Source organism: Oncorhynchus gorbuscha, linkage group LG10 (genome assembly GCF_021184085.1).
Source record: "Oncorhynchus gorbuscha isolate QuinsamMale2020 ecotype Even-year linkage group LG10, OgorEven_v1.0, whole genome shotgun sequence".
Taxonomy (NCBI): Eukaryota; Metazoa; Chordata; class Actinopteri; order Salmoniformes; family Salmonidae; genus Oncorhynchus; species Oncorhynchus gorbuscha.
Window position 1 is genome coordinate 34,134,359 of NC_060182.1, and position 13,465 is coordinate 34,147,823.

Genomic DNA, 13,465 nt, shown 5'->3' on the forward strand with positions numbered 1-13,465 from the left:
ATCTGCTCACGCTCTGTAACCACGGTAACGATGCTGGTAATTTCTGAGGCCCTCTTGGTGGCAGTAGCTGGGTGTGGCTGTGGAGGCTGTGTGTGCCGCCCTGGCATTCCATCTGAGCGTAGCTAAATATACTCTTAATGGCCAGCTATACGTCTTTCCAGGCTGCCAAGACGATACAACTAGGTTAATAACACTCAAGCCCATTTGCACACAGTCCACATCGTTTAAAATAAATTGGTTTAGAAACTGCTCTCTAGCTCTGGCTGATGTAATTAGGTTTAATGTTGGACTTGGCTACTATACTCTGAACAACTCTTTGCTGATTATTTTACTGATAAACCTGCCTGTCGTTTTGAGTGGGTGGCTGGATAACATTTCCTGGTACATCTGTAGTGGTTTTCCTGCATGCTGGAAGTCATCTGTACTACACACACACACATATACATACACATATGGTGTCTCACTGTGCCTCTTACATGCACGCATGTACAGTGTACACAGGCTCTGGGGGCAAACGGCTGGGGCCAGATTGTGGCTAGTGAGTCTTGCCAGAATGGCTTACCCTGAGGTGACCTGCTATGTTTACCATGATTTATACAGGACCTGCTGCACTACAACCTGACCTTATAAGGAGCTACGGCAGCCAGTGATGAAAGCAATCCGTTAAGGAACCAAAGTAAATGTACAGCAAAGGCATAGATATCATAGTATCAGCAGACGGAATAGCAGCAGAATAAAGATTGGACAGGAAAGCCCAACAGTTTAATATTTTAATGGGGAGGTAATAGTAGGAAGGATGGAGGACTGACTGGTGAATGATGTTTATCCACATGAAAGGTTTGGACTCTGGTCGGAGAGAGAGTGGGTGTGTTTAGAGCTGGTGTTTGGGTTAAGGGGGGGGGGGGGTATGTGTGTGTTTGTGTCTAAGCAAAGCGGCTTTGTCCTCCATCTGTGCCTGAGGAACAGGCCTTGAGCCGCAAATACCAGCTGAGGGCCTGTTATGCAATCACACAAGAGCCAGAGATACTGTATATGCAGCAGCCAACACACTGATGCATCCACACACATGTAATGCTTGCACATACATTAGCACGTACTGTACAAAACCTTTCTCCCATGATCAATCCCACATACAGACAGGCCCAATTACAGATTGATTCTGAGGAAAGATATGACATCCCAGAGTGGGTGTCCTCCTGCTATAGATGTAGGATCTTAATTTAATCAACCTGTTGCAGGATAAACTTTCTGGTCATTTAAAACTTGTGGTGTTTTTGAGGTTTAAAAAGGCTTCTGAAATGTGTAATATTTCACTTAGAAATTTCAGACTTTAGTTTACCTTACAAAAAAAACATTTCCTGTTGCTGCAGGATCATTTTCTGCTGTAGCAGACTGACTCAAATTAAGATCCTACATCTGTATTAACCACTGTAGGACGGCCAGGCCCAGACTTACATCAGTGACCTCATTTCCTGCTAGCTCAGTGGCGTGATAGAGCAAGGGTGGGAATCTTAAAGGAGAAATCCACTCAAATCCGATATTTGTGTTAGTCCTCTGATACAGTCCCAAAAGTTTTTGCATGTCAGCAGTCCGGTTTCCAAGATATTGTAAAATGCATCATCATGATGCTTCATGAAAGTCATGACTTTCCTTTTGATATGCAGGGTCTGATTCAAGAAGAGATGAGACTTACCAGTATGTTTACCATAGATGACAAGGTGTTAAATATGACCCCTTAATGTGCAGGGGTCAGTCTCTTTCATCAGGTAATCGGAGAATGGTCAGCTACCTCATCCAGTTATGTTTGTGTCCGACGGTGTCACTGTTACACTGAATGCGGGTGTGCATGTCAGTTTGCAGTTAGACTACATGCTCGTTTTAGCTTCTGCGCAGTGAGTATTTGACTGGGTCTGTGTGTCTGAGTTTGATGTGCCTCTCCTTGGATGAACACCTGCTTGTTGTCTTAGTAATGCGTGACTGTGATGCGGGGAGTCATATTGAGTCACGCTCAAGAATGTTTGTGGGCTTGCTAATTACATCATGTATCCAACGCAAAGTATGTTCATGCCATGGAATACTTCACCACAGACAGTATGGATGTGTGGGCATGTGTATGAGTCTATTGGAATGGTTGGCAAACAATGGCATGTTTTTATGATTAGATAATAGGATGTGTTAAAAAAAATCTTCGTTTGGTGGGTGTTGCATGTATTGGACCTGTTGTCCTCTCTTTCCATCCACAGGAAGATCTGTGTGCACTGTAAGTGTGTGCGTGAGGAGCATGCAGTGCGGGCGGTGCCGGGCCAGCTGGAGAGGATGATGGTGAAGCTGGTCTCAGACTTCCAGAGACACTCCATCTCCGACGACGACTCAGGCTGTGCCTCCGAGGAGTATGCCTGGGTCCCGCCTGGACTCAAGCCCGAACAGGTCAGAACCAGCTTTCAATATACTTGGCATCGCTCATTTACTCACGTGTTTCCTTTTATTTTGACAGTTAGCTGTATGTTTAAACTTCAAAACTCATTCTTATTTGCATACACACAGGGTATAAAAAAATGGCCTCGCAGCCAAAGAAGTGTGTGTCTGAACATGCTTGTTTTTAATGCAGGTGTATCAGTATTTCAGCTGTATCCCGGAGGACAGAGTGCCCTATGCTAACAGCTCAGGAGAGCGGTACCGCATAAAACAGCTCCTCCACCAGCTACCAGCTCACGACAGTGAGGTAACAGTCGCTAATACTGTAACTCTGCGTGGGATTTTGGTTGTCCTACTGCCCCTGGGCTATAATATGATTGTTTTCTATGATGCTTGTCTGACTCAGCATTATAACTATTCTTTACTATACTGCACGTCTGTGGGAGATTTGTTTCCCTGGCCTCTGGTCTGTAATGTAACAGTAACAAGTTTGGACACACCTACTCATTTCAGTTTTTAAAAAATAGATATTTGATTATTTTTGACTTTTCTACATCGTAGAATAGTAGTGAAGACATCAAAACTATGAAATAGCACATGGAATCATGTAGTAACCAACAAAGTGTTAAACATTTCTTCAAAGTAGCCACTGTCGTGTCCTTGGCTATGCCGGATTAAGTGATATATATGCCATTTAGCAGACGCTTTTATCCAAAGCGATATATGACATGACATGATATCACATGCTATTCTATAAAATCATTTCTCCGTAATTAATATCACCTGGTTGAGCTAATCATGTAAATGTAATTAACTAGAGAGTCGGGGCACCACAAAATAATATTTATAGAGCTGTTACCCTCCGAATAAAGTCTTGAAGACCTAGTAATATTTTACATCAATAGCAGTCAATATTAATCGTCACCATAATTCAGTCTCATCTGAAAGTTGTAAATTCTTGGTTATCTTCACAAACCCTGGCTAACATGTTGAATCAGCAATACAAAATTGGGTTTAATTATTTATTTACTAAATACTTAACCAATCACACATAATTAATCATAACTTGATTACAAATTACGTCATAAAGGAAAACGTCCCTAGCGGGCGGAACCGATATGACAGCTTGTTACACAAAAGTAAAGGGTCTGGGTTTGAGTGAAGGAGCGGGAAGACTGAGTAACAAAGGAAGAAGCTGCAGTATCTTATGCATTCTAAATTACCGCCCATTTGGACCCACTGGTTGATGCTTATTTATAAAATCCTATTAGGCCTCACTCTCTCCTATCTGCGATATCTACCGCAGCCCTCATCCTCCACATACAACACCCGTTCTGCCAGTCACATTCTGTTAAAGGTCCCCAAAGAACACACATCCCTGGGTCACTCATCTTTTCAGTTCGCTTCAGCTAGCGACTGGAACGAGCTGCAGCAAACACTCAAACTGGACAGTTGTATCTCAATCTCTTCATTCAAAGACTCAATCATGGACACTCTTACTGAGAGTTGTGGCTGCTTTGTGATCTATTGTTGTCTCTACCTTATTGCCCTTTGTGCTGTTGTCTGTGCCCAATAATGTTTGTACCATGTTTTGTGCTGCTACCATGTTGTTATGTTGCTACCATGCTGTGTTGTCATGCGTTGCTGCCTTGCTATGTTGTTGTCTTATAGGTCTCTCTTTATGTAGTGTTGTCTCTCTTGTTGTGACACATGTTTTTGTCCTATGTTTATATTGTATTTATTTTTAATCCCAGGTCCCCGTTAACCGCAGGAGGCCTTTTGCCTGTTGGTAGGCCGTCATTGTAAATAAGAATTTGTTCTTAACTGACTTGCCAAGTTAAATAAAGGTTCAATAAAAAATAAGAAGGGGAGACTTTCTTGGGCCAAGAAACACGAGCAATGGACATTACACCGGTGGAAATCTGCCCTTTGGTCTGATGAGTCTAAATTTGAGATTTTTTGTTCCAACCGCCGTGTCTTTGTGAGACGCAGAGTAGGTGAACGGATTATCTTTGCATATGTGGTTCCCACAGTGAAGCATGGAGGAGGAGGTGTGACGGTGTAGGGGTGCTTTGCTGGTGACACTCTCAGTAATTTATTTAGAATTCAAGGCACACTTAACCAGCATGGCTACCAAAGCATTCTGCAGTGATATGCCATCCCATTAATTTGCACTTAGTGGGACTATCGTTTGTTTTTCAACAGGACAATGACCCAACACACCTCCAGGCTGTGTAAAGGCTAATCCACCAAGAAGGAGAGTGATGGAGTGCTGCATCAGATGACATGGCCTCCACAATCACCTGACCTCAACCCAATTTAAGATGGTTTGGGATGAGTTGTAGCGCAGAGCGAAGGAAAAGCAGCCACCAAGTGCTCAGCATATGTGTGAACTCCTTCAAGACTGTTGGAAAAGCATTCCTCCTGAAGCTGGTTGTGAGAATACCAAGAATGTGCAAAGCTGTGGCTACTTTGCAGAGGGTGGCTACTTTGAAGAATCTCAAATATAAAATATATTTTGATTTGTTTAATTTTTTGGGGGGGGGTTACTACATGATTCCATGTGTTGTTTCATAGTTTTGATGTCTTCACTGATTCTACAGTGTAGAAAATAGTCAAATATAAAAAAGAACTTGAATGAGTAGGTGTCCAAACTTTTGACTGGTACTGGCATTTTTGTTTTGTTCCTCACTAGTTTGTTCTGCTTGAGACAGCATTATAACTTCTGTATGTGTTTTGTGTTTCCAGCCTCAATACTGTAACCATCTGGATGAGGAGGAGAAGAAGGAGCTGCGTATGTTCAGTCAGCAGAGGAAAAGAGAGAACCTGGGCAGAGGCATGGTCAGACTGTTCCCTGTCACCATGACCGGAGCCATCTGCCAACAGGTAGATACTGCTGGGGGGGGGGGGACAGGAGGAATTAGGGAATTCTCCAATTTTTGGTGTATGTATCAGACCTGGGTTCAAATATCTAAATTATTTTCACATTTTAAGTAAGTATTCACATTTTATTTTAAAATACAAGTAGTTAAATGTAATATTTGTATGTATTTGGAAATACATTTGGAAAGTATTTTAAAATGCTCAATTACACTCCCAGGTATTTAAAAATAGTATTTGAAATAAGTATTTTAAAATGCTCTCAAATACAATTTGTTAGACTATTTCGTTTTTACAAATAACCATTCAAATAAAGATACTTATTTTGAGCTCTTTTGAAAAGGCTCAAATACACAGAAAAAAAGCATTTTAAATACCAGAAACTGAAATACTGAAATACACACCAAGCCAGGCACATACAGTTGAAGTGGGAAGTTTACATACACCTTAGCCAAATACATTTAAACTCAGTTTTTCACAATTCCTGACATTTAATCCTAGTAAATATTCCCTTTTTTAGGTCAGTTAGGATCACAACTTTATTTTAAGAATGTGAATGTCAGAATAATAGTAGGGTGATTTTATTTCAGCTTTTATTTCTTTAATCACATTCCCAGTGGCTCGCACACGCTTTTTCAGTTCTGCCCACACATTTTCTATGGGATGGAAGTCAGGGCTTTGTGATGGCCACTCCAATCCCTTGACTTAGTTGTCCTTGAGCCATTTTGCCACAACTTTGGAAGTATGCTTGGGGTCATTGTCCATTTGGAAGACCAATTTGTGCCAAGCTTTAACTTCCTGACTGATGTTTTGAGATGTTGCTTCAATATATCCACATAATTTTCCTACCTCATGATGCTATCTATTTTGTGAAGTGCACCAGTCCCTCCTGCAGAAAAACACCCCTACAACATGATGCTGCCACCCCCGTGCTTCACGGTTGGGATGGTATTCTTCGGCTTGCAAGCCTCCCCCTTTTTCCTCCAAACATAATGAATGGTCATTATGGCCTAACAGTAATATTTTTGTTTCATCAGACCAGAGGATATTTCTCCAAAAAGTACAATCTTTGTCCCCATGTGCAGTTGCAAACCGTAGTCTGTCCTTTTTATGGCTGTTTTAGAGCAGTGGCTTCTTCCTTGCTGAGCGGAATTTCAGGTTATGTCGATATAGGACTCGTTTTACTGTGGATGTAGATACTTTTGTACCTGTTTCCACCAGCATCTTCACACGGTCCTTTGCTGTTGTTCTGGGATTGATTTGCACTTTTCACACCAAAATACGTTAATCTCTAGGAGACAGAACGCGTCTCCTTCCTGAGCGGAATGACGGCTGCGTGGTCCCATGGTGTTTATACTTGCGTACTATTGTTTGTACAGATTAACGTGGTACCTTCAGGCATTTGGAAATTGCTCCCAATGATGAACCAGACTTGTGGAGGTCTACAATTGTTTTTCTGAGGTCTTGGCTGATTTATTTTGATTTTCCCATGATGTCAGGCAAAGAGGCACTGAGTTTGAAGGTAGGCCTTGAAATAAATCTACAAGTACACCTCCAATTGACTCAAATGATGTCAATTAGCCTATCAGAAGCTTCTAAAGCCATGACATAATTTTCTGGAATTTTCCAAGCTGTTTAAAGGCACAGTCGGCTTAGTGTATGTAAACTTCTGACCCACTGGAATTGTGATTAAGTGAAATAATCTGTCTGTAAACAATTGTTGAAAAAATGACTTGTCATGCACAAAGTAGATGTCCTAACCGACTTGCCAAAACTATAGTTTGTTAACAAGAAATTTGTGGCGTGTTTGAAACACTTAGGTTGGAGTTATTAAAACTTTTATGTAAACTTGAATGAATCATGATGTACTGTTTTACGTAGGACCGCCCCAGCCCTTCCGTTTGCAGCCAGCCCTTCCATAATAAACAAAGACACACAACAGTAGCTAGCTAGCATAAGCCGTTGAACTTCAGACATCGTTTGCCAATAACATCATGAATATGGCACATAAATCACACACATTTTCAAAATGTTATAATAAACCTTCTATACTAAAACAAGTGACATAATTAGACAACTGCAACCTGTTAAACGTTACGATCATGTGGCTAGCAAGTAGCAACTGTTAGCTTGCACTGTTCAGCGCAAAGAAAGTCAGCCGCTACAACTTTAGCTTGCTTGCTATCAACTCAAAATCGTCTAGCTAATCAAATGTATGTTTTGTTATAAATTAACGAGTTAGTTAGTTAATTTTAGACGGAACATTTCCTTACCCCACTGAAGTTATTAATTTTCCATCTTGGATGTCCTCTTTTACGTAGTAGGGCAATGATGTAAATAAACCATGCGTGCTAGCATTACTTTAACAGAACGCTCCCTAAAAGTTGAAACATGTTTACATTTTAATTTCCATTTTGGTAATGTTCTAGGAACGTTCTCCAAATGGTTTTACATTGGGAATGGTCTCAAATAGTTCAGAGAACTTCAAGAAACAACATTCTTCTGTGGGAATTTCAGTACTTCTGCATAATGTTTCCTTATGGTTATATTTAAAGTAATGTTCTCAAATTGTTCCAAGAACGTTAAGAAAAGTTTCCATAAAAAACAAAAATGTTTCATGTTCAGAGAACGTTCCAATAATGTTATTTAAAAACATGTACGTTTACGTTACGCTCAGCATCAACAAAACACTCTATCCTCTCTTATCAAGTGTATTCAGGTATGTTGGTCTCGCCCACTATTTGGCCACACCTGATCTTAATGAGTGCCTGTTTCCTTTGAAATGTTTTTTTTTTTAATAGACTAAAAACATGTCAGGCTCCATCCTGGTGGCGCAGTGAACTAATGACATAGATAGAGAACAGAGGATTATACATTTGAATCTAACTGATGCAGTGTCACAATAAAAAAAAATGAATGTGTTTCCATGATTAATGCCCAAGGAAATTAATTTCCATGTATCCTATCTGTTCTTGGAGTTCAAAAACGTTAACCCAAAATAAGATGGCAACGTTATTAAAAGTCTTAAACATTCAGTGACATTTTTGTTTTTTAAAACCTACAAATAACCTGTCATTTTAGTTCTCTGAAAATTAATAAAACCTCCCAGGAAAACTGTCAAGGAACCAGAGTAAAACATTCTCAGAACCTCAGTGGAACCTAAAGATAAACGTTTCCCAGAACAGGCTAAATGTTTACTTCTGTTCTCGGAGCATTTTTATTTATTTTTAAAGTTCAGTTTTACCCGTCAGGAAGCGTATGGCTTCGTTCCCAGAACAAATGGGAAACCAAAAATGTTCGTACCCACAACTTCCAAGGAACCAAATGTGCGAGCTGGGATGTATTTGAACCGAGGTCTGTTACGTATACACTTGTGTTCTCACATGCTCATTTACATTTGGTTTACCTATTGTTTTGTCTCTGTCATTCTCTGTGTTTCAGTGTGGCAGACAGATCTGTGGTGGGGACATAGCGGTGTTTGCCAGCCGGGCGGGTCACGGGAGCTGTTGGCACCCTCAATGTTTCCAGTGTGCCTCTTGTACTGAGCTGCTGGTGGACCTCATATACTTCTACCAGGATGGACAGATCTACTGTGGCAGGCACCACGCTGAGAGGATCAAACCGCGCTGCCAAGCCTGTGATGAGGTGATTGACTCTGCCCTGTCATGACTCTGCCACCTTCAAGAAATGATATGCTCACTGTGTATCCAGTCCACTGTCTGGTCATGCACTCTGTCTGCCCTGTCCTGTCAAGAAATCTCTCCATACTATGTACGCTGTCTGCTCATATACTGCCCTCTGCTGTCCACAAAGCTCTCCAAACTATGTATCCACTCTCTGCTTATACACTCTCTGCCCTGTCTACAAATCTACATTTTTCAAATCGCCACTCTTGCCAGTTCTAACACTGACTCTTATGAGGAGATTTGTATCTTTGGCAGACTTGTACTTCGGGGCTGGGAGAGTGTTTCTTTATTTGATTTACATGCCTGTAGACCCTAGAGGAGCATCTAGTCCCTCAATGAGACAGCCATATGTTGTTGTTCCACAAACACCTTTTAAATCGCTCTTCCACGTGCGCGCACACACCCACACAGTCTTGTTTAGACCCTTGGTATTTCTGACTTAAGAGATTAGTTGAAGTAGACTAATAGGTCTGTCATGACTGACCTTCACAAGTCCTTAGAGGATGTACCCTGTCACACTGTAAAGACAGTCTTTCAGAGAAACAGAACTGTCATTCCACATGAACCAGAAATGTTCATTAGTGATGTGATTGGCTGAGCCTCTTACCCTTTTTTCCACCCACTCCCTTTCTCTCCCCCTCTCTCTCCCCCTCTCTTCCCCTCCTATCTTTCCCTCTCTCTCTGAACTGCAGATAATTCTAGCTGATGAGTGTACAGAGGCAGAGGGCCGACACTGGCATAGGAAGCACTTCTGTTGTTTTGAGTGTGAAGCAGCGTTGGGAGGACAGCGGTACATCATGAGAGAGTGCCGGCCGTACTGCTGCTCCTGCTATGAGTCACTCTATGCAGAGTACTGTGACACCTGTGGGGAACACATAGGTACTGGAACAACACAGGTCCATGTTTGCACAAAGGGAAACATATACAACCACTCACACAGAAGTATACAACCACTCACACAGAAGTATACAACCACTCACACAGAAGTATACAACCACTCACACAGAGAGAAGTATACAACCACTCACACAGAGAGAAGTATACAACCACTCACACAGGGAAAAATTCATACACACAGACAATTTTCTTAGACTCGCTTTGTCTTCCAGGTATAGACCAGGGGCAAATGACCTATGAGGGCCAGCATTGGCATGCTGCCAAGTCGTGTTTCTGCTGTGCCCGCTGTCGGCTCCCCTTGCTGGGGCGGCCCTTCCTCCCACGTGGGGGCCTCATCTTTTGCTCCAGGCCCTGCTCTCTGGGAGAGGACCCAGATAACTCAGACTCGTGTGACTCAGCCCTCCAGAACCGGCCTCCTCAGCACAGACGCTGTGAGACAGATGAGAAGATCCAGCAGCCGCAGCGCTGCTCCCCACAGCAACCACCAGAGGGAGCCAACATCCCTGTTGTCCCAGGAGAAGTCTGCATTCATGCTGCACTGGAAAATAGACGTAGGGGTTTACTGTACATACATAGATGCAGATGGTATTTACATGTTATGTAGGTCATTCCTGAGCCTTTTTATTTCCCCAGCATGTAACATCTTTGTAATACTCGTGCACATAGATTATTTTACTTATTTAGCAGGCTCTTTTCTCCAAAGTAACTTTGATCACGTGCTCAAAACAATAGATTTTAGAAAGTGTCAGAGATTACATAGCCTTTTCTATTTAAACAAGGTGGGTTTTATCTTAATTTCATCTGTCTCACAGGTGTTCACATCTCTACTAACATTCCGAATGGAGTCCCCCCACCACTCAACGGTCATCCTAACCTCAGACGGTCCTACTCTCCCCTCCCCCATTGTCACTTAGCCAATAACTGGGGACCATCTTGTCCTGTCGACCAATCACTCAGCAGTTTGCGCCCAGGAGATTGTGGCAAGCATCCAGGCAGTAGTCTGGAGTTTTTAGGAGAGCCCAATGGCTATGCGGGACACCCCCTTACCAGTTTCAGTAGAGGAACGTCTACTGCAAAGGACCATGGGAACTGTGTGGAGAGAAGTAGTCAAGTTATGCAAGGTATTATACAAGGCAATAAGATGCATCATAAGTTAAATTGGGACTGTTCGGAATGAAAAAGTTAACTGTGGTGCTCTGTTAGATACAATTTGCCACAAGCAAGAGTTGAGTAGTATTCTATAAATCTGGAACCAAGTCTTACTCACCTTATTGTGAGTTGATTGAACATAAATTGTATCCCTTGCTTTTTTAAATGTATAAATGGAGGTATTTAATTTGTTTTCTCTCCCTCTTCCCAGTGTTTCCTCCCCCGAGGAACTCATCCTTACCTGCATCACTAAACCATCCCAGTCCTGCTGACCCTCTGCCCCTCCCGCCCCCTCAACCCAAGTCTTGTGATTTGATAATCAGGCCAAGTCTGCACCAACTAGAGCCAAGCCCCCCTGACCCTAGCCCCCAATCAAGTCGAAGTGGGACAACCAGGGTCAGTTTCCGAGAGCCAATCAGCTGCAGCTACTCTGTGGATGAGGAGGAGGAAGAAGAGGAGGAGGAGAGAAGAGAGGGGGATGAAGAACAGGCAGAGGAAGAGGATGGAGGTTTTGGGAGCAGGTTACATATGCAGAGGGGCATTCCACCTCAAATGGACCTACTGGGTAAGAGACTGAACTTTCTTTTCCTTTTCGTTCTCTTTTTTTTTCATCACAAATGCCAACCGTCTTTCATTTTTTTGCGTCTCCTCACAGATGGTTCATACCAACATCGTAGTTTACGGCGGGGGTGGAACCGTGGCCATGTGGCTTCCGACTCCACTCTCCACCTAGGCACAGAGACACGTTTCTGTCACTCTCAGCCGGACAGGCCCTGTCTGGATGCTCTAGAGAGGAGACGAGAGAGTGTGTCCCTCGCTTCCCCTGTTATCACAGAGCCCCCATTACTCAACCTCCAGCCAACCCAGTACAACAAACATGAGGACTCCTGCTCCACCTGCTCCTCCTCCTCAGACTCAGAGGAAGATGGTTACTTCCTGGGGCAGCCTATCCCCCTGCCCCCCCAGCTAACCCACAGGCCCCAGTCTGGATGGAAGGAGAGAGGGATGGAAAGACTGAAGGAGAGAAGGACAGGGGGTTGAGAGACAGCCTGAGCAGGAAGAGAAGGGCCAATGGCCTTGGTGCAAAGGACAAAGACAAGAACTGTGCCATCTCCTAAGTTTGACCCTCACAGTGAAAGTTCTGTTTTTCAACGATCAAGCCGATGTCCAGTTTCACAATGAATGATACATATTAATCTGTAACATGTGGGGATACTTTGAATACAACACTCCTATCCAGCAGACTCATTCAAAGATTAAACCACTACTATAAGAAGGCAAGAGGAAATGGAGAGAGTGACTGACTGTAAGATGTATTAGAGGAATCAGATATGAAATATAAATGTTATGTTTTGTGTTTGTATATTGGCACTTTTTTCCACAGTAGAGTGAATCTGGCATCCATCTAGGGAGTTCTGTAAGAACATTTCACTGTGTTCCCACAGCGCATGTTGTAGGATTTACTCAGAAACGTGAAGAAATTCACTTTACATTTATATTCAAGTGAATTTGTGGAAAGAGAATGCTCATTGCAGTATAAACATGTAAGCATTTATTGCGGGAAGTTATTCTTATCTCTATTTTTGTATAGGACCATCTAATTAATGTACATGAAAGATTTGGGGATTCCTTCTCAGATTCTCCATTTCTTTGAGGGTCTTCATGGGCATTTGTCTCGCTCACTCACTCTCTGCTTCCAAACATGTTCTTCAGAAAGTAATGTGCTGGCAGTGTTCAGTCACATTATTTCACCAAGGCCGATATCAACTAAGAAGCTGACTTTTCATGTTTTTGTAGCATACCATTTTTTTCTCCTCTGAGTGTTATATGCAATGTTACACATTTTATGAGAATAATGATTGGAAATGTTTGTTAAACCAAATAGTTGGCTAAATATTCTTTGAGAACCAAAACAGAGTGTTGGTCCCACACAGTGAGATTGAAAAGACTATATGTGCAAACCTGGACTGTGAATGTTGGTGTGTGTGTATGTTTTGACAACCTATCATATCAAAATGTATTTGTCACATGCGCTGAATACAACCGGTGTAGACTTCGCTGTGAAATGCTAACGAGCCCTTTCCCAACAATGCAGATTTAAAAGTAAGGAAAATTTGCAAAAAAGGAAATATTAACACAATAGAATAAGACTATATACAAGATTCTCACTTCGACGTAAAGCCTCCCTATGTGAGCTTATGATATTCAAAAAAAGAGATGGTGTACATTCATTGATTTTTAGATCAAAAACACATTTACTTCAAGTCTATTATTTTTATACTCTTGGGTGCTGGTTCCTGTTTTCAATTTTTTTGTTGAAATGTAAACACTTTTTAAACAAACATGAACTTTTCAGAGATTGTAAGGAAACTACAGTTTCTGAAAGTTTTGTACTAGGAGAAATAAATTCATTGAAAACGACTTTCTCATTTCATATC

At 42.0% G+C, this 13,465-nt stretch overlaps 1 protein-coding gene across 4 annotated transcripts in view; it reads left to right on the forward strand.

The window, feature by feature from the left end:
• LOC124045936 (protein prickle-like) overlaps window positions 1–13,443 on the forward strand; it is a 32,235-nt gene extending 18,792 nt beyond the window's left edge. For all 4 annotated transcript variants that reach the window (XM_046365762.1, XM_046365763.1, XM_046365765.1 and 1 more), the window contains 9 exons: window positions 2,244–2,427; window positions 2,609–2,722; window positions 5,164–5,301; window positions 8,737–8,940; window positions 9,674–9,860; window positions 10,091–10,429; window positions 10,691–10,999; window positions 11,239–11,592; window positions 11,683–13,443. In XM_046365762.1, coding sequence (XP_046221718.1) covers window positions 2,244–2,427; window positions 2,609–2,722; window positions 5,164–5,301; window positions 8,737–8,940; window positions 9,674–9,860; window positions 10,091–10,429; window positions 10,691–10,999; window positions 11,239–11,592; window positions 11,683–12,068 — 2,215 coding nt within the window. In that variant the 3' untranslated portion in view covers window positions 12,069–13,443. The remainder of the gene's footprint in view (window positions 1–2,243; window positions 2,428–2,608; window positions 2,723–5,163; window positions 5,302–8,736; window positions 8,941–9,673; window positions 9,861–10,090; window positions 10,430–10,690; window positions 11,000–11,238; window positions 11,593–11,682) is intronic.
• Window positions 13,444–13,465: the final 22 nt, after the last annotated feature.